The sequence below is a fragment of the Vidua macroura genome, chromosome 5 (assembly GCF_024509145.1).
Source record: "Vidua macroura isolate BioBank_ID:100142 chromosome 5, ASM2450914v1, whole genome shotgun sequence".
NCBI classification, from domain to species: domain Eukaryota; kingdom Metazoa; phylum Chordata; class Aves; order Passeriformes; family Viduidae; genus Vidua; species Vidua macroura.
The window spans coordinates 49620055-49647337 of record NC_071575.1 but is presented as its reverse complement, the minus strand read 5'-3'; the positions used below and the strand labels follow the sequence as shown (position 1 = coordinate 49647337).

The window sequence follows — 27283 nt, the reverse complement described above, 5'->3', positions numbered from 1 at the left end:
TGAGAAGGAGAATCAGTCATTAAGTCATAGAAAAACTAACATAGTAGAAAATCTTGAACTGATTGATTATAAACTTACGGAGTGTCCAGCACTGTGTAGCCACTGGTGTTTTGACAGCCATTAATTCTTTCTTAAAGTGATTATTCTTTGAATACATTATTTCCATTTCTAAGTATAAGAGGTATAAAATTATATGAACAGGTATAAAATTATATGAAAATGGGGAGTTTTTAAAGGACTATGGTGTAGTGAAGTAGTATGATGAAATAAATGTTTTTCTTTTTCCCCCCTCCCTAATTCGAGCCCATGACATACTTTATATTTGCCAAGAATCCTTCCAGAACTCCAAAAGATACTTTCCTTTGTAATGAAACACAAAAGGTGCCAGCTAAAAAGTCATCTAAGTAGAAGAAAATACTTATGATTATGACTTGACTATGGTAATATGGGAGAAGCTTTCAGACTATCTCCAGATGTTTAGTGTTTGGGCTCTTTTCCTGAAATACTCAGTTCAGTTACATTGTTCTGAAACAAGCAGTAGTTTATTTTATAAAAACAAACTAATAAGCTTTTGTACTTTTCCATTTTCATGAAAACCATGTCCGGTACTGGTTTTAAACCTCCAGCATACCTATTAATGCTTCTATATATTTCTGTTTTAAATGTTAAAGTCTTAACAGTTCAGCACTATTGCAAATCACAGATGTCCTGAGCAGTGGCAGAAATTTTACTCACAATGATCCTGTCCCCAAAGTTGAAGGAAAGCACACTATGATGCTCAATGACCTAAATTCAATCTCCATTTAGATACATGCACTGCATTGGCATGTAGCTTAGTTTAGCTGTTTGACAAATTTCGTGGATACCTTTTTGCCTTCAGAAGAAAGAAGCAAGTGCTGTGAGTATGTTGCATTTAGGTTTAATAGCATATTGCCTAGGGAATGGGGGAATGTTGGAGTCTGAGTTAGTTTATGCAGATCCTATGGATTTGCAGAACAAGAAATTCTGCAGTAGGAACTTGAAATTGTCTCTGTTTTGGCCCTGCCTATTATTGACCCAAATAGCTTAGAGTTAGCAGAAACTTTCCTACTGGAGATACAGAGACTTCTCAGGAGTTTCAGAATTTGAGAGCTCACTCAGTAAAAGCAATTGGATGATCTTCTTCCTTGCCCTCTTTCCCTCTTCCTGGTGAGCAGCAACAAGTTTCTGGCTGGCACCATGACTTATGACTAAAATTCTCTGACATTCCAGTAAAACTGAGTCAGTGTCATGTGGAAGTTCTAGAAACTTAAAGCTGAAAATAATCTGTTAAATTTTTCTATCCTTCTCTCCACTTCTTGGAGACATGGGTCAAACTAATTTTGAGAGTTGACTTCCTGCTTGTGTTTGAGCACCAAGTAAAAAATTTCCTTAAAATAGATAACATCAGATAATTTAGGCTCTGAGGTATATGTTTCCAGATCCAAGGGCCAAGACAATATTACTGAATTCTTCTTTTCTTCAACTCTGTTGGAGACTATGTTACCCTAAACCTAGTCATTTCAGTCCTAGCTCCAAAGTACAAACCAGTCTTTTTCTCTCACATCTACCTCAAAAATGTAAGCTGCAGGTCAGAAATTTTGTCCTTCAAAAATAAGGCAGTGGAGGGAGGGGATGGGACAAACAAGGGGAAAAAAAAAAACCCCAACAACTTGCTAAAACGTTAAATGTCTCACACCTGCTCACTTTTAAAATTATACTGGTTTTTTTGTATCTTATGAAACTCCATGTCTAACTCACTAGCCAGTGTTGAAAATCCATATGTGATATTCAGCATGCAAGAAGTTACAGCATTTGACAAATAACAAAATATTTTCTTTTTCTAGTGAAGATGAATTGCTCAAGTTTCTTCAGAAGTTGGATAAAGAGTGTAGTAAGCTGATCATTCCTGTGCAGACCATGAATAACCATTTCCTCAAGAATTCTCACAAGGTATTCAAACAGACAGAATATTGATTTAGAGTGCATTATTCCGCCTTGTAAAATAAAAACTATGAATATTCATCAACCATCTTGGTTATTACATCGTTAGAGAAAGCTGTCCAATGCACTTTCTCTAAAGGACACTTCTTAAAAATAATATATTTCAAGGAGGCCATAGAGCTAAAGGAGATAGATTTGTTTCTTCATGTTTCTACTGATAGGAGAGTTAAATTGACAAAAGTTTCCAACAAAGGTTGCTAGGGAGTAGTAGCTTATTGTGCATAAATCATACAATTAAGACCCAGCAAAAATGCAGTTATAGACCTTTTCTGGCAATGTCTTTTGTGATACACGAACTGTAGAATACTAAATTAAAATCTACAATTATGTAATTATGGCAAATAACTGTAATTATTAACAGATGGTACTGCAGTGGGCACCAACTGAATGTTATATTGAAGTCTGCAAAGACGTGATTTGCAGTGTTAAAAAGTTGGGAGAAGAAGTTGGCAAACTGAAGGACCTCGTGGTGGAGGTGGGTGTGTGTGAGTGAGTCTGTTAAATACTGTGTACAAGTTTCTGATGCAACCTCAAATGTGACATCCCTCAGGGAAATGTTTCATACCTTGGTCTGCCAAAGGCTGTTTAGCCTTAGCTTGGATATTGCATCAATCTCTCCCCCTTCCACCTTTTCATGGACAGAAAGAGAAATAATCTCTAATATTCCAGAGAAGTGTGGAGAATCTCCAAAAGAAAGCATAATATACCTTTTTCTTTATACTGCATGAAAGAATTAATTGGAATGTATCCCTGTGTTCTTGGGCAACCACTGTGGCATAGAGGCCATGCTGAATACTTAGACTCCTACTTTTTAATTAAGGAATCTTTTGTTTAGAATTATTGACTCACAAGAAGATACTAAGGTTTTATGGATTGAATGGGAGGCATCCCAGATAACTCTGCAGAGTGACAAAAGAAGAGGGTGGGAGAGGTCAAGGCTAGATGTTAGCACCACATCAGTCATTCTCAAGCCAACACAGTGACACTCTCTTGTCAGATGGGGTCATTTTAAGTAATAGGCTGGTAAAATGAACGGCTGCTGGGGTAGGGTAAATGGAGCATCAGTGTCAGAAAGGAATCTGTTGCTGAACGAAGCCATGTGGAACTCAGACCTTGGGTATAATGCTACTAATACAATTTCCTGTAGTTTAAGTTAATTTAATGTAATATAACAGCCTTCTCCCAATAAATCCCTTAACACAAAATATATTAAGAGGTAGTGACTGTGGCAAAGAACTCACTAGCTATTTATTCCTTTTTTTGCATATGCAATCATCAGTTGTGTATATATTTGCCTCCTATATATGCAGGCCAGTTATAAGGACTGGGAGGGTTCCAAGTTTCGTGCCACTTGACTATCTGTACGTAAGGTTTTATGGCTGTTGAGATGAAGCATGGTGTCTTTGTATCTTCTGTGAAACAGCCTTCTAATTACTTCCAAAATGCAAATCCTTCTTTTTAAAATCCTGTTATGTTTTATGAGTTTCACTTACGAATACTTAAACACAAGACATTTTTGTGCTACTTTACTTATGATGGAGCACTTTTGAATGTAGAGCACCCAAGTGTTTATTATGAACTGGTGAATGTAAGTGAAACAGTTAAACCTCTTACATAAAATATTTGTGTACATTCCCTTGAAGTTTTCAGTACTGTTTACTAAGCTTAGTCATGACAAAACTTTGCCAGCAGTACATGTCTTAGCATATAATTTTTGAAAGTACAGTAAATGAGACAGCCTTCCAAACATTGTAAAGTAAGGTAGGAAATCAGAACCTAACCCTGCTGTCCTTTATGACAAGGCTCCACTCAGGTGCAACATGTATTTAAGAAGGCACTTGTTAGGTACTTTCCACTCTCCCTTTAATTTTGAGTAAGTCTAATCTGTTACATATTTAACTTCCTTTTTAAATAAACAGGTTTTTTAGTAATTAAATGGCAGAAGTTCTAGTTAAAATATTTGACAGAGTTCAATTATTTTGTTATTAGAGTTTTGTAGCATCTAATAATAGTAGTGGTTTACTCCTTAGTAATTAAGTTTGTAAATGAACAGTTTGTTTTTCTTCTATATGTTACAGAGTAATTGAACATCAGATAAGATGAACGTTTACACACATTTATTTCAAATTAAGTAGGACAGAGACAGAAAGAAGTAATATCAATCCTAGATGTATGCAGATTCTTACGACTGGGTACTTTATAATTTACTTAAGAAGCTCTCACACTAACTTTTTTTTTTTTTACACTTTTTACATGGATTTAACATCTGTCTCAGTATGACGAGAAGAATAAACCTAACCAAGTGAAACTTCGAGAAAAAGCAGCCTCCTTGGAAAAAAGATTAGTAAAAATGGGAGTGGTAACATTGCTTGGATTCGGTTTTTTCTTATGTGTAATTAAATTAGTAGCAAAGAGAACCTGAATTTAAGTTTAGTGCTGTTTCTCATCATATCTGTAGTAATTGTATCTTGTATGTACTTTGAACTAAAAATAAAGTTACTAAAAATTAAAACAGTTACTTAAGAGTATCTTAGGGTTTTATTTTGAAATTCATTGTTTGTATAGAATGTAGGTCTAAAATCTTGTCAAAGCTGCTTTTCTTTTTTGCCATAAAATTGTGATTATTGGTTACTGATTAATAGTTTTGTTTTTTTAGTTTTACCTGTTCAGAGGTGAATATAAGCAAATTCTGATTGTATATTACATGTTTGTATTTAAAATTATAATGCAGATGTGTTTTGGGGCTTGGCAGGGTTTAAAATATTTTAAGTATCACTTTCAATTTTGTATTGATAAAGATCTTTTCTCCTGCAGAGAGATACACTTATTTTTTTCTTTTCACAATCAAGAGAATTGTGGAGCTCTTGTTCCATTTTGTCTAAAAAGTCATTTCCCATTGAACTATGATACTTAAATTATGCCTGAAATCTGCTTCCATAGGGATACTCACCTCTATTAAGAGTTTCATCACATCTATTAAAAGCATTATAGTAGTACTTTGCTGTAAGAATGCAGACAACTTAGAAGGCATGGCAGCTTGGTTTTTCTTTGTCTGGTCTTTCACTACAATTTTTTTCTTAATATTTTCTCCACTTAAAAAGGTGTTTGTAATTCCACAGTGAAACATTTGTAACTGGTTTTTATCTGCTTATTAAACCAGGTATGTTGGGGAAAAAAGGAAGTTGGTGTAAGTGAATTTAAACTAGTTATGTTTTTGCAGGTTTCAGTAAACATCTGTAAAAATGCTGAATATTTTGGAAGGAACATTTTTCTTTCAAAATGAAGCAAAAAGAGTCTAAAAAAATATAAACCTGATTGGGTGTGTGAAATGTGGTCACTGAGTTTTCAGAGTCTTAGTCTTAGAGTTTAGAGTCTTAACCTTTGGTATTCCCTCTGGAGACTAGTAAGGAGAAGATAAAAACTTGGGTGCTATTCCAGTCATTGTCACTGCTGTTTTCTGCTTTTCTTAGAGAATTGCATTGGGTGTTAGTGTGTTGCCTTGTTACTGCAATTGTCCTTCAATGCCAGAAACATCCTACAGAGTGGTGAGGCCAGAGGCAAAAACAACATAATTTGGGGTTTTTTCCTGCTCCCAAACTGGTGTCAGAGGGGATAAGCTGTATTCACCACCACCATCTACCAGAAGTGGAAATGAACATTCTATCACCCTGAGCAAAGTATATAAAAGGAAATACTTAAAAAATAGTTCTCCGGTTCTTCATATTACTGTAGAATTAATCCTAAACTAACAGGGCACATATTGTGAAAGGTAGAACCTGTTATATACATACCACTCCTCCTCTAATCAGCTCAAAATACGGTTCAAATGCAGTTTGCTCAGTGATGGGTTGACTCAGAGGTTGTACTGGAACTTTGACACCTAATGTTTTTTGGGAGTTTCTGTTGGGTGAAGGTGTTTGGGGTTTCTGGGGTTGGTAGTGGAGGGGGAGTGGCCAGGCATGTTGTACAGCCTGTTTCCTACATGTACTTTTGCATTAAGTGGAATTATTTCAACTGCTCATAAGGTTTCTGCCCTTCAAAAGATTCTGCTTCTTAACCCTTACTTCCCCACTTAAGTGACAAATTGCATTAACAAAGCAGCTTTGAAGGACACTGCATATAGCTTTCATTTCAAGAGATGCATTTCCTGACACTAGTAGATCTTGACATTTGAGACAACAAAAATTCAAACTCTTTTTCCATCAATTTGAAGAAAAGATCAGGTCAGCTGGAGGACTTTTAAGCTGAACTTGGGGTTCTTGCAGTTGAACCGAAAATCTGCTCCAGAAAAGTTTTATCAGTATTTAACTAAATTATTATGCCTTTGGTGTAAAATACTTAGGGGGGAAAAAAACTAATGTATGATAGTTGCTGGTGGTTTTTTTTCAAGTGTGAGAGTTATTATAAAGTGTTTTTTGCAGAAGTGAGTCAAAAGTCTGAACTTCAGGAGATGATGTCCAAAATACATTTGGAAGAAGCTGGTCTTTTTGAATTATCTTATGGGTCACCTGTTTCTGATTCTTATAGTCACAATTGCAAACAAAAAATGATGTGAATGTCATTTGGGTTAAACATAGGCTTTGTGCCAGCAGCATCCTTGGCATCCTATACTGTTCAAGTATAGTGTTCAAAATTCCGTAAACCACTCACAAGAAGCAAGGGTCTTGGAGTAATCACTTTAAGCTGTTTTCATTAATTGGTCAATCAGAAACTGTGTTGCATGAGGAGGACATTTTAAGAGCCAAATGAACAAAGAATATTTTAACATACCATATCATTAAGAAAAAAAAAATTGCATTTTTGGATTCTTGGATTCCAAACTTGGGCTTAGATGATGCATTTCAATATCCTTCATTCACTTTCATGTTGTCGCCGTGCCTCTTTCAAATTCTCTGACAAGGTGTCACAATATGGTAGTGATAGGGCAGGAAGCACAGGAAAAGATTGCTTCAACATCTGGCCCTTGAGCTACACTTTCAGAATTCTTACCCCACCAGCATCTCCTAAGGGAGCCTTCATATGAAAATGTCCATGCTGAGAGGCCTCCTTCTGCACGCCATCAAATTGCAGTCATTATCCCAGAACAGTAAGAATACAATGATTTGCACATCTATGAGGGGATTGGAGGAGAATGCTAAAGAGCTTTGCATGTATTAAGCAGGTAAACTGCACAGCCTTGCTGCTGTTGTTCTCCTACTACAGTAGTGCAAATTGAGATGCTGAGGATTGATTGAGTTGGACCTCGGGCCAAATCCTGTGGGATACCTGGTTGCTTAAAGATGTAGTGAGGTTCCTACTTGCAACATCATTGCATACCTAACTTGTCTTCATAGAGATGACTATTCATACCATGGCCTTTTCTGAATGTATAGGCTGTTGTGTAAAATTAGGGCCTTGGACAATCCAGTGGAGATCTGAAGGAACTGCAAGATTTTTGTTTTAAATTTTCCTGTCTAAGATATGCTGTGGTTTGTGTATCCTGTGTCTCTCTTCTATGTTTAGGATTTGCCCTGCTCTTTAAATTTGACTTGCGCAGTGTCTCACTTACATTGTAAGGCATCACCCTTAATTATCCTTTCTAGCCAATTAAAAGTCATAAAAAGCATTTTGGGGTATGTGTATTCTTAAACTAAGAAAGAGTGAGGTGTTTTTTCTATTATATTCTCCACTGACCTTAGCATGTGTTTGGTTTATCTTTTATTTCATCCAGGTGCCTTGTTGAGGACAGGACTTAAAATGTGCAATTTATTCTTCCTTCTTTTGTTGTTTTTGAACCCTTACAGGTGTTGCCCAGAGCTATCACTTCCTTGTGAGTAGGTGATTGTTTGCATTTGCCTTCTCTGTTTCACCAGTTCTGCAAAAGCTACAGGTTGTCTTTCCCAAATAAAACTCCTGTATTACTACAGATTACTACAAATGTAGTAATACACACTGTAAAGTACTACAAATGTTGCTTTGGATCTTAATGTACAGAGACTACAGTTCTTATACCTGTTAGTAGGTAGCAAGGCTACAAAGCCTTGAAGGCCGAACAGGTATCCAAGCTGCAGATTTCTGCTTTTAAAGACATGTGCTGTCGTTTCTTTGTTCTGGAGGCGGGGGGGGGGGGGAAGTGTGTATTTGAAAATTTTAATTCCATCATTCCAGAAATAGGAGTTTTCAGGTAATGGGGCTGCATTGAGATCTGAGTGAGATATGACAATGGGGTATTACTGACATGAAATTAATTATGTGATCTCAGCAGGTTTAATAGCTGATAAATTGCTTCTAGTTTTTATCCTGATCCAAACAGTGTAGTTTCATTTAATATAGGGTCATAGTCCCTGGAAGTGGGACTTACAGAGATACCTCTGGGGGAGGATTTTCCGTTCTTTTAAGATGTGCTGCTGACTGTAATATATACAGGAAGATGTGTTCTACTTAAGAGTTTGGTGGGGTTTTTCTTAAATAAAATTTCAGATGAGCCTTCCATGCCTTCATCTTTCCTGAAAACAGTCTTTTTTGAATGTAGAAATACAGGTTTAACTACATTGTTTTCATTATTGTATTGAAAAACCTCAGTTCGATTTCAGAAGGCACACAGAAAATGGGGCTTTCTGTGCTCTGGCTACTTCACTGTTGTCTGTATTGCGTATGGCATGATTTCTTAACTGTATGAGAAACTGTGCACATAATACTTGTTGAAGACACCTACAGATTTCTAGATTCAGTCTTTTCTTGCAGCAAGGGAGGCCAGCAGCCTCTCCAGGCTGCATCAGGAACCAGCCCTCCCTCTCATGAGAGACAGTCCTCCATGAACTTCTTCAGCGTGAGTCCTTTCCACAGGCTGCAGTTCTTCATGATCTGCTCCATTGTGGGTACCCTGCTCTAGCTTGGGCTTCCCACAGGGTCACAGCCTCCTTCAACCCAGCATGGGGTTCTCCACGAACTGCAGGTGGATCTCTAATCTCTGTTCCACCATGGACCTCTGTCAGCTGCAGGAGGACAGCCTGACTCACTGTGGTCTGCTTGGGAATCTCTGCCCTGGCAGCTGAAGAACCTTCTCCCCTTTGCTCTTCACTGCCCTGGGTGTCTCCACAGCTGTTCCTCTCACATTGTCCAACACACTCTTTGGCACAATTGCTGTTGCAGAGGGTTTTTTTGGTTTTGTTTTTTTTTTTGCATTATCAAGTAGTGGTTCCATAGGTGCAACTACCATCACTAGTGGGCTTGACCTTAGCCAGTGGCAGGTTCATGCTGAGGCTGGCTGACATTGGCTCTGTCAGACATGTGGGAAGCTTCTGGCATCTTCGCACAGAAACCACCCCTATGGACCCCTGCTACCTAAGCATGGCCATGCAAAACCAGTGTGGTCCCCCAAGTTCCTTTCCAAACTTGCCTGTTTTGTCATTCTCTATAATGAGGGTGTGGTTGTTAGTAGAAATAGTGAATCCAAGGTGAACTTCTGTAGGGCAAGCACAAAGTGGAGGGGTTGGAGAAAGAATCTGAATAGCAATAAAGCTGGAATGCAGATGGGGTAAAGTACTAATGGAGGGGAAAAGGATATCGTTGATAAGCCACTAATGCAGTAGCCACAGGTAAAGGAGCTCCTGTTAATACCGAAGGGTGTGAGAAATTCTAAGAAGTCAGCTTTTTACTGCAAGCCTGAGAAAGCTGGTAGCAGGGAGGATTGCAGCCTGTCTTTGTATGGGTCTAAAATACTGCTGGAATTTGCTGTCCTCACTGGTGTTTCTCTGCCCCGGTAATTGATCCAAAGTGTATTGTAAATGTAAGAAGTAAGTTAAAAATTGGAGTGTTTTTACACTGATTACATTTTATCAAATGGACGCTGAATGCTCATCTGTTGCTTGTAAGACCTGCTGGAGTTAGTAAGAGGAGCTGTAGTTGCCTCTGGGTAAGTACTGTTGTAGAAGCATTCATGTGTCCCGAGCTTCAATTATTCTTACTCGGAAGTCTTTGCAGTCAAAAGATCTTGACATTGCAGTTGTGGGTGGGTGTTTGGTGTTGATTTCTGAGGATTGTTTGTGGTACTTCTTTCAAAGTAAGTTAGTAGTGGGTGAATGTTAGCACTTCAAAACTTCACATAATTCTACCTTTTGCGTTTTCTTTCTGAAACGGTGCCTACATCAAGTTCAATGCCTGGAATATTGAGAAGTTGTACCGAGAAACACGAGAATGGCTGTAATACGCAGCCTGAAAAACAGCTCTTAAAAGGTGCTTCCTTGCTCTTCCAGGATTTTCACTTGGAGTTAACAACTGCAGGCTTCTTTTAGTAACAAGAGCTGTGTAGTCCCTAACTCACTTAGCAACCTTGGGCATTTATTTGTCTTTTTTTCAGCCAACGAATGTTGTCTCGGAAGTGGGGCATCTCCAGTTTGATAATGAGGGTTCGTTGTTTAGAATATGTGTTACCCTGTATTTGCTGTGCAGAGATGATACGAAGTGAAAAAGTTGCTAAATCCCTTGTTCTTGACTTCGCTTCTAACCCCGGGCGCATCGCCCCTCTCTCGGGCGGGGCCGCCAGTCGCCTCTCGGGCCGGGGAGCGGTGCGACGGCGACGGATTGCGGATTCCCCCATCCCGGGATTCAAGTGCGATGGGGCGCGTGGCCCTTCCCGCTGTCGGAGCCCATGGGCCGGGGGTCCCCGCGGTGCGGGGCTGCGCAGGAACGTCCGGGGCGGAGGCGCCCCGGCACCGGTGCCCGCGGAGAAGCTGGCCCGGCTTTGCGGGGTCCGTGACGAGGGGAGGCGGCCGGGTGGTGTCCACCCCATACCGGGACTGCTCTGGCTCTCTGCTTCTCTGCTAGCACCGGATCTCGGTTCCGTTCCGTGCTCGGTGTTCGCGGGTGCGCGTACCCAGCCATGAATTGCCGTCATGCCAAACCCCAGAGGTGCCAAGTGCTGCCGGTTTGTAACAGCCTGCCGGGGCCGCCACCGGCTCCGCAGCAGGTCGTGTAGCATCTGCTGGCGGGTCTGAACTCACTGTCTGCTTGTAGGGTTATTAGAAAGCAACTGGCTCCTCGGGATTCCTTGCCTAATCAGAGGTGTTACCTCCTCCTCTTCCCCCAGTGTCTCTTGACATCATTTCATCCATCAGAGTTTCAGAGGAAAAAAAAAAACACCAACCAAAGCAGAACCCACCCAGTCTGAGAGCAGCCCACACCAGCCCCTCAGTTTTGCCGTGACTGCAGGGAAGAGCTGGATCGGGGCAAAGATGAAGGATGGGAGCGGGGCTGAACTCCACGTCCTGAGGGATTTGGTGCAGGGCGAACCGAGAGGAATCCAGAGCGATGCACCAACCGGCATCCCCCGTATCCCTGCAGGGAATCAGTAAGCCCCGCGATCACGCGTGGGGATGCGAAGGTGCTTGACCCACGGGAAAGAAGTAGCCCTCGAGCTGCGTTTGCCCCTGCTCGTCCTTGTTGCTCCATGGGATTTCTTCTGCCCCCCGCAACTGACCTGATGTGGACTGAAGCGTTTCTAATATGAACTTTCTCCCTGGGATCTGGTGGTCTCTTCCCTTGGTCTTGATCTGGGCGACCCCACCAGTCACCTCCTCATGGTGGTAAGCTGTGCAATTCCAGAAATTTTTATTTGCTCTTGGGGAAGGTGGGATTAATTGTGATTTAGGGAAGGTGGGGGAAGCCTCCCCCCTTTTAGTCTCGCAGAAGCGGAGCTCGCTGCTCCCAGCTGCTCCGGTCCGGAATGTCCGGCCTTAAAGTGAGCGGATTTAGACGGTCCCGGCACCTCCTTCCAGACCCCGTCCCCGCTCTCCGACCTCCTCCTCCGCATAAGCATAGCGCAACTGCGGGGGCTACCCGGAGCTTTCGGCAGCGGTGCGGGGGGACCCGGCCCGGCGGGGGCAGCGGGCACCGCCCGGGGCCGCGGAGGGAGCGGGACGAGGGCAGGGAGGCGGGAGGGGAATACGCCCGAGGGGCGCGGGTTGCCGCCCGCAGCTGCTGGCAGCCGCCCCTCCGCGCCTTGGCGGCGCTGGGAATTGGCTACAGCGGCGCTACTTTTTTATTAATTTATTTTTTATTTCTTCCTCGCCCTCCCCCGCCCCTCCCTCCACAGTCCTCGCTGAACTGCAAACTGCCAGAGCAGAGGGCTGAGAGCCCGGCGGGCAGCTCAGGGCCCGGCTTCAAGTGATAGTTGATGTCGGCGTGGGGCGTCTCAGGCAGCTCGCTGCAAAACGCGTTAGAATGGAAACATAAACCTACCCCTCAAACTGGGGACCCCAGCCAAGCCCACGCTGGAAAGTCTTGGTGTAGGAGAGGAGTTAAACCCCTTCTTGTAATCCTGGGGAACATGTTTAACCTTGACTCTGGCTGACGCGCGGTCAAAGCCCGATTTATCAGACTGGGCATGTTTCAATAAAATGACTATCCGTGTACTTAGTCGTATAAACGTTATTTATTGTGATGGCTTTTTATCATGGTGTCTTCTAAATGCGACTTAACTATATATTTTTTGGAAGTTACGGCATTAACGATTTCACGATCGTATAAAATAATGAAAATTCAAGAAAAGGACCTTTTCTTCTGTTTGATCCCTTCAAAAGACACCTATAGAAGTTTGGATTTTATGAAAGGTACCTTTCGAAACGTTTCAGCACTAATAGAGACCATCTGGATACAGATGATGTAATTTAATTTTTTCAAGGTTGTTGTTTTTTTTTTTTTAAGTACTGCACGGAGCTGCAATAGCGGGGCTTGAGGTTCTCCTGAATGCTTCACGTTATTAAAAAAAACACAGGGTCGATGACTAATTGCAAAGGATTTCCACCAAAAAGGCAGAGGTAGCTGCAGCTCGGGACCCGCCAGAGGAAGGCTCCGGGGCGCTGAGGACCCTGCTTCCCTCGGAGTCGGTGCACGGGGGTCAGCGCGGGCCCCCGGTGCTGCCCTGCCCCTTCCCTCCCGCAGGTACATGGGCGCCGTGGGCTCGTCGCGGGTGATGTGCGACAACGTGCCGGGCCTGGTGAGCCGGCAGCGGCAGCTGTGCCGGCGGCACCCCGAGGCGATGCTCTCCATCGGCCGTGGCGTGGCCGCCTGGACGGCCGAGTGCCAGCACCAGTTCCGCCGGCACCGCTGGGACTGCAACGCCCTGGAGCGGGGGCAGCGCCTGCTCGGCCGCGTTCTGCTGCGCAGTGAGTCCCGCGGGCCCCGCCGGGGTGAGGGAGGGGCTTCCCGCGGGCTTGGGTGGGGCGTGCAGCCCCCACGGCCCGAGGGTAAAAGGGGGTTTGCAGAGTCGGGGTGAGGGCAAAAGTGTTCCTCATAAGGGTAATAGGGGCTGGCACGCCCTGGGCAGTGTGCGGGACACAGGAGAAACTCTGGCCATCCTCCTGTATCCTTCATCCTTAGCAAGGGTGAAGCTTGGGTTTACATTTCAGGAGGAAAGGAAGGAGGACATGCAAAGTAATTTTAGGGTCTCACGGATAGCAGAACAGCATATATGATAATGTGAGGGTCTGTGTTGCTTAAAAACCTCTATCAAATCGGGGAGACAATGTGGGGTTTTGGCATATTAGGGGCTGGCTCTGCAGCTCCCGACTTTTCTCTTTTTTTGGTGTATAATGGATATCAAACCCACATATTAAGGCCTACAGGGAAATTGAGGCATCAGAATGTGGCAGCAGGACAGAAGACTTTCCATCACTGCCCAGCCTCAGGATACCAGCACTTGGGATGAGGCCTGTTGAAAGGGGCAGCTCGAGTGCAAACAGGAGCCCAGTGCGTTGGGATGGCAGGAGCCAGTCCCTCCTGCAGGCCGATTCCCGCTGGAGTATTTATCCGGGAAAGCGCAGCAGCAGGGTGCAGTGCCTCCAGGGCCGTGCTGTCTGCGGGGTGAGCGGAGTGCGCCCATGCCGGGGCAGCACTGCCCTCCAGGCACCGCGGCATTTCAGGTCAGGCTCCGGGGGAGAGAGAGGCAGGGCACAATCATCTGATAGAGGTGAGCCAGGCTTGTGTAGACCCCAAGCAACTGAGGGAGCAACATTGTGCTTCCCGCCCTGAGGGAGGATGGTTAAGCAGGGTGGTATTGTCATCTAAAGGTCGGAGGAAGGCATCTAGTGAATCTTCAGATCTTAAATGTGGCCCTTTTGACTCAAAGAAATGGCTGGGATTTGTTACTATGTCAGAGTGTCCTTACCCAAGGGATAAATCTTCTGAGATTCTTAGTAACTGCAGCTCTTTTCACCAAGTGCCACACCCTGTGCTCATGGCCTTTCTTGGTGCACAGCCGGTGTGGCTGACCCTGCCCTGGCACTTGTGTCCCTGGAATGTCCCCAGTATCATTCTAAGCTGTGAGCAGTATGGCACCTGCAAGGAGGCGAGTAGGAAAGTACTCTGGGTAGGAAAGTACCATTGCCCCACTGGTGAGGACAGAGAGGAGGATGGCAGACACTGGGCATGCTGACCTGAGCACGGGGATTCTCATTCTGTGCTAGGTTCTGCTGCTGGTAAGCCATTGGTTCCTGTAACCAGCTTCATGTTCCCTTAGCAATTACTTGTGAGTAACCAGTAACGTCACCCATAGGCTGAAGTTTTCAATGAGGTTTGTCTGATGTTCAGGAAAACATGTCTGGCAGAACATAGACTAATAATGATGAGGCTATTTAATAAAAAAAAGTAAAAATGCAGTTTTTCCAAAAGTGAAGTTTTCACTGTTGGCTCATGTGAGAGAATGACAGCATCAGGCTTCTGAGCTCTGCACTGAGCCTGATCAGGCTGTGATTGCTATAGAAATGTAGCTTGATAGTGCTCTAATAAAATGGATTAGTTCAATAAACTCAAATAAACATTTTCTCTTCCAACAATATCAAGTGTTTATTTTTAATTAACGCTTCGCAAATGTTCGATATTTCTGAATACGTTTTCTCAGAAATAAGTCTTCAAAAGAGCATGATTTCTAACAAGCCATGATAACCTCTGCCTGTTTTTGAAGACAGTGTAGGGAAGGCATGGTTTACCCAGCTGCCATCTGCAAAAGACTTGCACAGAGTGTGGAAGTTCAGGGCCCATTCATAAGTTAAATATATAGGTGCTACTGCAATTGAAATACTAAATATTAAGTTCTATGGTGTAATTCTGCCACTACAAAAAAATCACTGTTAACATTTGTCTTTGGGGTCCTCTATTACTGTGCTAACATTACTTAAGTCTTACAAGCCCTGCAAAGAGGTCTCTCTCACTGCAAGTTGTCTTAGATATTGCAAAAAAATCTACTTGTTGTTCTTCCTGTGCTAAAAACTTTAAAAGTAGGAAAATATTCCATTACCATAAATAGATTTGTGTCAGTGTAATGTATGTCTGTATTGTAAACTACTGCATCTTAAAATAAAAGCAGTTATTACATTGAAATATATACCTATTTCCCTATGAGTAGGCATAGTCTAGAAATTCGGATAATCTTTGGTATAATGAAGTATCTTGGTTAGGAGATGGGAAAGCTGCCAGAGCAGCTGGCATGAAGAAGTCACAGCTGCCAGACCAAATCCTGCCTCAAGCATGACACAAGCGGTGCCATTGATTTAATGGAACTTATTTGTGTGAATTACGGTTACGGGCTTGATTCTAGGCTGAAAACCTAATATTAACTTATTTTTCAGAAAATAACACCCAAGTTTTCTCCCTAGCATGTTTTAAGCAGGAAAGTCTATTCCAAGAACTTCAGGAGAGGAAAATCTAGTTTCAAGAGTTACTTGCACTATTTTGCAATGTATGTGTTGTTTTAGTGTCCCTATTTAATAATTTCTTAAACTTATCTCTCACATAGCACTTCATATATTCTTCTAAATTCATGAAATGTGATAGGAATACCGGCTGTCCTATTCACATATCTGTACAAAACAACTGATCCATGAAAGTATATGAATCAATATCAGAAGCAAATGTTTAATGTTTTCCAACTCTAACACTATATTGATGAGCTTTTACCAGGGAGGGGTCCAAGTTTAAGCCATGACTAATTCTGGCTCCAGGGAATGTGTATTTGTATGATTTCAGCCTAGTTTATCTTTTGCTCTGCAAAAAAGTCCAGCCTAACTGTCTTGGATATAGGACAGCCACTGAAAGTAGCCACCCCAATGATATTTAGAACGACTTTTTTTGTTTCAGGTAGTCGAGAGTCTGCTTTTGTACACGCCATCTCCTCTGCTGGAGTTGTTTTTGCCATCACCAGGGCATGTAGCCAAGGGGAGCTGAAATCCTGCTCCTGTGATCCCAAGAAGAAAGGCTCTGCCAAGGACAGCAAGGGCCATTTTGACTGGGGTGGCTGCAGTGATAACATTGACTATGGCATTAAATTTGCCAGAGCCTTTGTGGATGCCAAAGAACGGAAAGGAAAAGATGCCAGGGCACTGATGAACCTTCACAACAACAGAGCTGGAAGGAAGGTGGGTGTCCATCCAATAGATGCCTAGAGATGTTCTTGGACAACTCTATTGTGTCTGGGGCAGTTAATGCTTGGCCCTTGCTGTCTGGTCTCAGCAATTATGAAGAAATACGGGAAGAGCAGGAGCCTGAGCTGCTGTTTCTATCAGTGTGACAGAGATCTACAAAGAGACTAAATTCAACTGCCTAACAGTATTCCTGTTGGAGTCACTTCAGTCACTCCTTGTGTGGGAAGTTAAGCAGGAGTCTAAGCTGCAGGATCAGTTTGGATGGAGGTTTTGTTTTGAGCCAAATTCTTATATAAGCAGGAGTTTTATTTTTGGTTAATACAGAATACAATTTCCTAAGAGAGGCTAAAGATCACACTGAAGAACAGGCTTGACAAAGAGCAAATCCAAAATAACTCTCGAGAAAAAAACCCATTCTGTCAATTTCTGTATGTATATGGTAAACTTAATCACAAAGTGGGCAGAGATAAAAGGTAACTACTTCACTTTTTAAATATACGTCACTTTTTAAAATACATATCCCTCCAAAAGGCAATGGCCTTGGCGCATGACCTGCAACCCCTTTCCTAAACATTGTATGAAAATACCATTCCTGAATTTCAACTAAAAAAGTCTTTACCTTCACATCGTAGGTGAGTAGAAGGAGTAGTTGCCAGGTGTATTGCCCACCTCTGGTACAAGGGCTGAGGAGTATCTGCACTAACATTTTGTAGTGGTAGCTATGAAGAAGTGCTAAGTAAGTAAGAATGGTGCATGAAACTGGAATATACTGTTTCATTTTTTAAAATATGTTAAGACTTTGCTGCTCCCATGACATCTGAAATACAGAAAAAAACCATTTTATTGTACTACACCAAGCACTTCTGGAATTATTTGTAGAGCCTTTTTTTGTGTCTTATCTTTGGTTTTCCTTAATGTATATTCAGTAGGAATTAAGTTGTTTGTATTCTGATCTTTTTTTGTACTGCAAGTAGATGATTTTCCTTAAAAATTTTTGTTCTTCAGCATCTTTCCTCCATCTGCTTATTGTCAGCATGTTTAATTAATATGTAATGTAGGCAGATGAGGCTTTTTAGATCAGTGATAGGCACATGCAGTACTGTGGTCATGTTTCTGTTACTGTCCAAAAGAGGCTGAAGTCTACAACACAAAGATTTTTTTTTTTGGGTGCGAGTAAGTTCCACGATGGGAAGTACTTTCTGTAGTATTTGAGCATCTTATTATTTTTTAGTTTTAAAAAACACCTCTGCCAAATATTAAGGTAGTACTGGTAAGGTTTTTAGAAAAATATAAAGAAATTTTAATAAACATATTCAATTAAAAATAATGATTATGTTATCATATGCTCTAGGACCTGCTTTATGGATAGAGACACTGTTTTGTATTCACAGTGCAGTAGGTTTAGCTTTGCAGGATCTCACCACCTCAGCTGCTCACAAGCCTGGCATTTTGACCTGGGTAAGACCATCTGTGGCCTTGATTTTTCTTGCCCCCAAAAGGGGTGTTGATATATCTCTTTTAAACTAGACTATTCCAACTGTGCTAATTAAAAAATAAATGAAACAAATATTTTTCATATTCCCATATGAATCATAGAACATAATATGCTGTATATGAGTATAGGAGCATTACTGGCAAAACAAGAGACCATATTCCTATGTGCTTCTTCCACTATTCCAGCAAGTTGTTTTAAACACAAGTAGTTAAATTGATTTCTGCTCAGATAATTAAAACCAAACATCTGCTTAAATCCCAGATTTGTGATATGGCAATGAAATGGGGCTGTGGGAATGCCAGTGACTTCTTTGAAGTAGTCATATCATTTACAAGTTGGAAAGAAAATTGAAAGTACTTTGGTTTTGTAATACATTCTCACTTTATTACTAAGTGCTTGACTGAAAAAGGCTGCCCCGCTGTGCATCAATCTCACTTGTAATCACGGAGCTTTCCTCTCTCTTACCTTCCTCCCATGATGACATTCCTCTTGTACAAACTCTAAATAGTTTATATTTCATGAACTCTTAAGGCATAATATTTATAGATCAAGTACCCATATTTACGTAATTAGGAATTAATTATTTACTGTCTATGAACCCATCTGTTGTTCTCCAGCATCATACAGATAGCTTAAATGTCTGAGATGAAGCTGAAATGGCTTTAATACTATCCAGATGTTAAATTTATGATAAGGGTGATCTCTCCAACGCAAAATAATGAAGGTCTTATTCTAAAATGTTTGTTAAAATCTGCATCTGTTTGTTAAAATAAGTATTTTATCTATACTGTATTTTAAAATTCTGCATATATCTGATGCCTAGCATAGATACAATGCTTTACACAGCCTTTTAAAAATAATTTAAATATGAAATGCCTATGAATTTCTGGGCAATATTTGAAACGCTGTTCAGGGTAAAGGGCAACTTCATGAAGATGAGCTGGAAAGGGTCAGAGGGTCAGCACAGCCATCCCGCAGCTGGAACAATGGGGAGAGAGGGCACCTTCACCTCCCAAGGGACTGAATGATTCTGGCCATTTCTGATCATTTCCTCCTGTCCAGTCTGTGTCCTAGCACTGCAGACCATGTGGATCCTTGGGATGACTGGCAGGAGCAGGAAGGTAAGCCCGCCAGCCAGAGGATTGTGTGTACGGTGAGTGAAGCAACCAGAGCAGAGCAACCACATGGGGATGACTTGATGCTACCAGTGGGTGTCACTACAGACCGTAATTTGGAGACCCATCACAGGCCTGGCATTACAGGATGGATGGAAAGGGGCTGAGAAGCAATTAATTGCACTTTGTTTTACCTGTGTATATTTATATTTACCTGTGCATTTCTAAACAGGCCGTGAAGCGGTTTTTGAAACAGGAGTGCAAATGTCACGGTGTGAGTGGATCCTGCACTCTAAGGACCTGCTGGCTGGCCATGGCAGACTTTAGGAAAACAGGAGATTATCTGTGGAAGAAATACAATGGAGCAATTCAGGTGGTCATGAATCAAGATGGCACAGGTTTCACTGTGGCTAATAAGAAATTTAAGAAGCCAACTAAGAATGACCTGGTATACTTTGAGAGCTCTCCAGACTACTGTATCAGGGACAGGGACGTAGGTAAGCCTCTATGTGAATGCTTTTATTTAAGACATTTGTACTTCAAAGGTCAAAAATTATAATTTTATTGAGAGAGAGAGTGTGTGTGTGTGTGTGTATATTTATACATTATATATATATATATATAATATAAATCCATGCATGTAACCAGCATGAAACAGGGAAGAAGATGTTTTCGAAGGACTCAGTACAAGAACAATAGTTCCTTGATGTCTCTAGGTGTACAACATCCAGTTGTTCTAATATAATTCAGTGGTTTCTGCCAGATGCTATGGAGCCCTGGAGATGCTGTAAGGTAAAGCTACTTTCAGCACAAGTTTGAGTTGTGCTCTGGGGGCAGGTCCATACTGGGCACAGCCACACTCTTGTGCTCACTCCAGAGCTGCCCCAGGTCCTGTTGATGCCACTTCCTGTTGTGTTGCTTCCTTTCCAGGTTGTTATGCTACCACTGTGGTGCCCTCCTTTATCTGCACATTCCCACAGCTCACTGCAACTGTGGACCCCAGTTGCAGACATGCCTGTCCCCATCTAATGTGGAAGGTACAGCCTGTGACAATCCAGCCCTGCTTGCACCAGTCAAGGCAGCTGTGGGTAATGGGGGGTGAAGCAGCAACTAGAGGACGTGGAGGACATGCAGGTGGATGAAGGAGTAGAGGTGGGTGGGACACAGCACACTTGGCTGGGTGACATAGCTGTTTATTCCTCTTTATGAGGCAGTGTTGGCTCTGTCCATGACAACCATCACATTTTCTGAAGAGCTATGCCAGCCCCTGTGGGAAGAGATAAAGTATTGGTGCTGCTGTTCACACTGGATTTTCCTTCTTCAGAGAGTCGATAGAGACACACTTAGCAGTGTTACAGAATTCAAGGCACTGCCAAGCACCAGGAAACCTGCTAATGGCTCTTGACCTATGTATAGTATTTCCTGATGTGGCAATTAAAAACTAGCAACTAGAAAACCAGAAATTTGGAAAAGAGAGGCAGACTGAGTAATATATTAGTTGTGGAACTAATTAATAGGTTGTATAATGGACCAGATTGCACCCCATATGACAAAACCTTAAGTATCTGGATAGCAATGCAGCTCAAGTCTTTTTGGCACTGCTGCATGTTTACAATCCAAGTTTGCTTGGAATAAACATTGCAAAACAGCTGTACTTAAATAAGAACAATATGTGAATTCCTGGTCATGTACTATTGACTTCAGTGAATGCAGAATTTCATCCAGTACAATTACATTGTACAGTGTTTCTGGTTAGTTGAGTCGTCAATGTAATTTTACATGTTATTTATTATTTTGGCAGGTGATGTTTATTACCTGCACAAGCACATACCATTCCTTGAATAGTGTCTGTCACTGTAAAGTCTAATCCAAGTGAATAAATGGACATATTGTGGCATCATGCAGAGATTAACTTTGCAGACTAGGTTTTTTTCCAAAACATTTATCTCTTAATGTTGCCTCATTCATTGTAAAAAACATGATTTCCCCTGGAAGAAGAACTTGTACACTACCCATTTCTATGTCAAAAAGCCTTTTAATAATCTCTTTGCACTAAACCTAATTTCATCTGTCGGCCTTGTTATTTTGGAGGAGAGTGGGCATTTTTCACCACAGTGTATTAAGTGCATTTGCCAGACACTGATGAGCCTGCTCAGAGATGGCATAGTCTGATTTGGTTTTTTGGTTCAGCTCAATATAACACTGCAGCTGAGGTGGTGTTTCTTTGCTGCTCAGAATGTGGCTGTTTAGAAGAGCATATTTTTAGAAAACTGCAGTAAACCTTTGTTGGGATGTGGGATGCCCTGCTGCTTGCATGGAGCAAAGAAAAAACCACACAAACAAAACCTGATCTGACTTTGTGGGAGATGATTTTGGCTGCTGCACCACATTTTTTTCATTTTTTGGTTTGCCCTGTTGAACATTGCAGAGTGCCAGCCCTGTCAAATGGCTGCAAATGGAATGAGATTATGGAAGTCAGAGTTTGGAAGTAGGTGGGGAGCATCTCAGTGTGGTATTAGATTCAGTGTCAGCTAAATCTAATACCACAATGTTTTAGTATGTCATTGAATACAGTTCTGCCTTTCATTCTCCAGGGAATTCAAGCAATTTGGTGCTTCAGGGAAAAAAAAATTATCTGAGAGCTTGGTTAGTGCTGGAGCTGAATGAAGGATTCACAGAGAAAACCTTATGAAGTTTCATGACTTGACCAGGAGACAACTTCACAAACTAAAATGTTCAAGCCAGTGTACTCTGTGGTGTGATTGTGCTAACACATTGGAACCAGTGAGTTAAAAGTGCTCAAGGATTCTGCCATTAGCAGCCTACCCAGGAAAAGAGCAGATACCTTCTCTTCCCCCACTGGAGCTTCCACCCTGGGTATGGCATTCTGTCTGAGGGGGCAGCTGGACATACATACATGGAACACCCCAAAATATAGTTTGTTTTGGGTTTGTTTGTTTGTTTTTGTTTGGGTTTTTTTTTTCTTTTTTTTCTTTTTTTCTTTTTTCTTTTTTCTTTTTTTTTTTTTTTTTTCTCTAGAAAGGAAAAGAGGAGTAATTGATTTTAGGAGAGGTATAATATGGGAAATCACTAATAGTAACTCAATAGCAAGATAATGAATGTAATAACCTGCCCACCTCTTTCCTTGCCTTAAGATCTCACAAAGGACCAAGTGTTCAGAATTCATTTAACCCTGCACACCTAACTCTGCTGAAATAATTTTTGCTCACAATTTCATACTCAAAATTTGATAGAAACAGAGATAGAACATCCCAGAGAGCTTTTAAAAGTCATTCTAGGTAAACTGTTTTTATCAACACATAGCCATCTCTTCAGTGCTGGACTGGGAAATTGCAGCCCCTCCAGACAAATCTACCTCCAATGTGTACTGGCAGTTCTCTCCAGCCCTTCTGTACTAGGTGTTGTCTGTAAGATCCAGTAGCTCCAGAGCTACTTTTCTGTGAACATTTCCTTCAATTGTTTTTTCCCCAAGAACACTTGTGAGGAAACTATCATTGGGGATTTAACTGGTTTTGCACTTTTCTTTTTGCTTTTGTTTGACTGTGTGTGTAAGTCTAATAATGGATGTTATTGCTTGACATCAGATTTTAATCAATAGAAGTAGAAGGAAAAAGCTCTCATTATATACTAATAAATACATTTTAGGGCTTTAAGAATGGAAAGAAAATATTTTTCAACATAACAGATGTTGATTTCCAAAAATAACTGTGCAAACTGAGAAGAAAGGACTTGATATACAGGCTGTGAAGTTGGCAGTGTGAAAAGCTGTTGATGTTTTGGCAGGTAAAATGTGTGTAGGCATGGCAATTCCAACATTTGAAATGAAAACAAAGAGGTTGAACAAAAATTTTTTGCAAGTTAGAACCTACTCCTGCCTTGTAAGTGATGAGGAGGTGCATTGCAGGTAGCAGGCAGAAAACTCTGCCTTATTTTGTGGAGTGTTTTCTGCTGCCTTCATCACTCGGGCCTGCCAAGGAGCACAGTAACTTGTCTGGCTCCTCACTGCTGGTTATTGTTAATATTCCTTCTCACTAGAGAAGCTGCAGAGATTCTGAAGATGCTGTTTGAACTTTAAAGAGGTTGGTTTTGCTCAAAAACTTAGCCTTTATATGAGCTTGTTTTCACTTTTGTCACAATCTGTGGATAATTAAGTCCCCTATTGTAGTCGTGTAGTAAATGTTGATGTTTTGTGGTCAGCATCAGATGATACCAGTTTCTGACTGTCTGTTAGTGGCTGAAATAATTTTGGTTTTGAAGCTGGTGGCAAAACTCCTGTTGAAAGCAGTGGATGGATCCTGCTTAGGTTGTCCTTTAGTGCTGTGTGATTTCCCCTTACATCTGGAAATAAGAACATCGGACTTGGAAACTAACTTGGGCCTCAGCTCAGGAATGTGGTCAAACCTTTCTGTGCAGCTCCTGATGGATGTGGGGGAACATGGGGTCTTCCTTCACCCCCAGCAGCCAAATGACACAGCCCCACTTTGCTCCTGGTTGGGAGTTGTGCTGAGGTGGAGGGCAACTTTGCTTTTCCTCCACTGGTGTGAATTCCTGATATAGAATGTTAATCACGTGGGCCACAAGATTGGCCTTTGTAATGTTTTTTTGGTCTGAACAGAGAGAGCAGGACAAGTGCCTTTAAAAGTTCTTCACAGAATCAGTTAGGTTGGAAAAGACCTCTGAGATCACCAAATCCAACCTTTGAGCAAACACCACCATGTCAACCAGATCATGCACTAAGTGCCACACCAAGACTTTCCTTAAACATCTTCAGGGCCAGTGATTCCACCCCCTCCCTGGGAGATCAATTCCAATGTCTAATAACACTTTCTGTGAATTTGGTTGTATTTTGCACAATCTGGGATGTGATGGATATTGCTGGATATATATGATGCTGTGGGCTGACACAAACAGCAGAACTTACATTCAGGTATCCCAGCTGTTTGTTCAGCATCATGGAGGGAGGAGAGTATGATGGCTGGGAAGCAGGATCTGGCTTTTTTTCTACCACAGGCTTCCTGTGGGACCACAGGTGCATGATGTAGTTCTGACTCCTCAGCCCCTGACTCATCCCCCTGACTCCTCAGCCTTGCCTAGACTGGGGGCACTGGGGGCCACTGGAAGTCTCTCTTCCCCCATCAAGGAGTGATTCCTGAAAAAAAGATCTGGGACAGGCCTCTTGGTATCACTGCTATGCCTGTTATGCCAGTTGCCCTGGTGCAGCTGGCTCTGCAGGGAGAACTGCACGGCTGAGGGCTTGCTGGGAGTAGTGTGTGCTCGTGTGGGTCACTGCTGGGGGCACCTCTCCTCCCTTCTTGCAGGGGATCCAGGTGCTGGCACTGGCTATAGGGACAGTAGGCCAGGAGCAGGAGTTACTGCTGGTTTCCTGGTGCAGGCTGTGCCTGATGCACCACATCGCCGGTTGTTACAGCCAACTGAGATGCTCCCCCAAATATCAGAGGTGTACTATAAAGAGCTGTTCAGCCATCTCCCCAAGGATGTTATGCAGAGCATTGGTCCATAGGCAGCAGCATGAATATGCTCAGACCCCAAGGAGATTTGGGATTTATCAGGCTGCAGGTGCAGGAGCCTGTTTCTGGCTCCTTTCAGTGTGTTTTCTCTTCGCTCTGCCAGTTCCCCCTGGGGTGGCTCAGCACATGTCTGCTGGCTGGTGCAGCAGCACCTTTGCAGCTCAGGAGCCCTGAGGCAGGGCCAGGGCCTCAGCCAGCGAGCAGCTCTGGGATGGGCGGCCGTGGGCCCTGTGCTGAGCCAGGGTGCTGGTGGCCGTGAACACCCTTCTGCTCTGCCTGCAGCAGACATGAACCAGCTGCTCCATAGTGAAACTCTCCAGGTGTATACCTCTACTCAATGAATATTTAAATATTTAAATAAGTACAGGAATCTAGGCCATGGGAGGGAAGCTGTGTTCTAGGGGCTGAAGCACTTCTCCAGGACAATAGTTGAAGACTGTCCTAAGTTTGATACAAAAAGAGGAAAATTTGCACCCCCATGGCTGAGAGGCTGGATCATGTGTTGGTCCCATGAAAAAACACAGTTTAAAAAGGTGACTTTGGTCTAGTTCCTGAGACCCCTCATTACATTAGTGGTTTGGGGCCAGCCCCCATATAATATGAAGTCTTCCTGATGTTGGGAGGACAGCAAGGAATGGAGGGACAATGAAGAACTTGTATGTTATAAATTGCTTTGAGACAGCAGCATCAGTGCATACAGCCATAAATTCACTATAGGAGGGAAAAAAAAAAGAAAATTGGAATTTATTCAACCAAAATTATTAATAATTACAATTTAACTGCAGTTTACATTTTATTAATTAAGATTGGTTTGCTATCCTAGCTTATGCAAATTTTAATTAATGTTTGCATGTATTAGTTTTCCCTAAGAAGGTAAATTGTTCATATTCAGTGTGCACCTGTAAATACGCTTTGTAAAATAATTCCAGTTAATTTACTGACCACAGCCATTACCTAGGGAATATCACCTTACCCAAGAAGAGAAAGGAGTTGTAATCAGGTCTGTGGAAAATATCAGAAGAATGTTAATTTTTGGATGTATCTGCATTTGATTCATAATAGCAATACATAGGAAATTAGGTAAGGCAATTAATTTTTATGAAGTTTTCAGTTTGGTGGTAATAACCTGTCAGCACCTGTGGTATTGATCCTAAAATGTACCCTAAAATCAGTTTGTGTTAGATGAACAGTGGCTCCTATGTGGTACAGTCACTGTTCAGACTAAGACATGCCAGAGCCATTTTGTGCCATGTGGATATAGGCACAGGCATTTCAGTCACTCCTCCTGAGTGTTTGAAGAATATGATAAGGTGTGGTATGGTTCCTCTCCCTCTTTCTGTCCACAGCAGGCTATAATTTAGTTTCTTCTAATCTTATCATGAAAGGGGAGAAGAATTTGTGTTACCCTACAGAGATAAGATGCACACAGAGCAGCAACTCTTCAGCTGCCACCTGAGCTGGTGGAATGGGGCCTGTGGGTGGACACAGCAGTGATGCCAAATGCCCAGGGTGCTTCTGCACTCACTTCTGCAAAGCTTTAATTATTTAGTAAATAATTAACTGTGTTAATAAAGTAACACAGTTACTTTACCCACTGAATCCCTGGCAGACACTAGATTCTGTGGTCTTCTCTTTCCTAGCCCTCTCTTGCACACCCAGAGCTCCTCAGCAAAGCCCATGAGATCCCAAGCACCGTGAAGATGGACACCCCACCTGGGCATCCCATTTCAGACAGTCCTGGGGGACTGGGTGCAGGACTGCCTTGGGAAGGGTGTCTGCTCCCTGGAGGGGAAGAAAGTGCCAGGGAAAGATGAAGCAAAACATGATGATATTAAGAGAATCAGGCAGACCCTTAAAGTATTTCATCCATTTTTCTTTCTCCTCATCTCCAGGCCTGATTCCTAGGGGAAATTTGGGAGCAATTTTACTTTTACAGGCATTTTTCTGGCTTGATATTGAATCCTGGGTGATGTGATGTTAAAGGATCAAATACATCACAAATTATGTCTCCCATACCTATTTTCATATGCTTGCTGTCTTTCCTTAAAATCTGCCTCCTGACTTTTGGTGCATTCCCTTTGCAGGGTCCCTTGGGACAGCTGGTCGGGTGTGCAACCAAACCTCCCGTGGCATGGACAGCTGTGAAGTGATGTGCTGCGGGAGAGGCTACGACACCTCCCGCGTCAGCAGGATGACAAAATGCGAGTGCAAATTCCACTGGTGCTGTGCTGTGCGCTGCCAGGACTGCCTGGAAGTGGTGGACATCCACACCTGCAAGGCGCCAAAGAGCGCTGGCTGGATTTCCCGGACATGACGCACAGGCTACTGATGCTGAGGACCACAGCCTTTGCCCTTCCTGGTCCATGCAGGAAATGCATCAGAGATCTTTTTTACTTCAATGCCCATTTTGCCTTTATTGTTCACTGCAGAGATGCTGCTGAAAAATTGATATAAACCCTTCAGCATTTACTTTGAATTTCTCCGTGACAGTGTTGCTGCAGAGTTGTCTCTGCATAAACTGATACAGCTCTGGAAGGATGTACTTATGCCAAGACTCTTCCAACCACCATGTAACTCTCCCCCAGAACCCTTGTGGCAATTCATTCCTACCATCAGGAACACAAAAAGATACAAAATATGGCACTTTTATAAGATCACCACCACCAACCTCATGGGCTGAGCTTGCTCAAGCATCTTCTGAAGGAT

The 27283-nt window shown here is 42.4% G+C and overlaps 2 protein-coding genes across 3 annotated transcripts in view; both read left to right on the top strand.

The window, feature by feature from the left end:
* ASZ1 (ankyrin repeat, SAM and basic leucine zipper domain containing 1) overlaps nucleotides 1-4540 on the top strand; it is a 35846-nt gene extending 31306 nt beyond the window's left edge. For both annotated transcript variants that reach the window (XM_053977844.1, XM_053977843.1), the window contains exons 11-13: nucleotides 1866-1971; nucleotides 2384-2497; nucleotides 4298-4540. In XM_053977844.1, coding sequence (XP_053833819.1) covers nucleotides 1866-1971; nucleotides 2384-2497; nucleotides 4298-4444 — 367 coding nt within the window. In that variant the 3' untranslated portion in view covers nucleotides 4445-4540. The remainder of the gene's footprint in view (nucleotides 1-1865; nucleotides 1972-2383; nucleotides 2498-4297) is intronic.
* Nucleotides 4541-11505: 6965 nt separating this feature from the next.
* Nucleotides 11506-26971, top strand: WNT2 (Wnt family member 2). Its single transcript, XM_053977782.1, has 5 exons — nucleotides 11506-11585; nucleotides 12943-13166; nucleotides 16135-16412; nucleotides 19261-19525; nucleotides 26662-26971. The coding sequence occupies exons 1-5, from the start codon at nucleotides 11506-11508 to the stop codon at nucleotides 26889-26891; spliced, it is 1077 nt and encodes a 358-aa protein (XP_053833757.1). The 3' UTR covers nucleotides 26892-26971.
* Nucleotides 26972-27283: the final 312 nt, after the last annotated feature.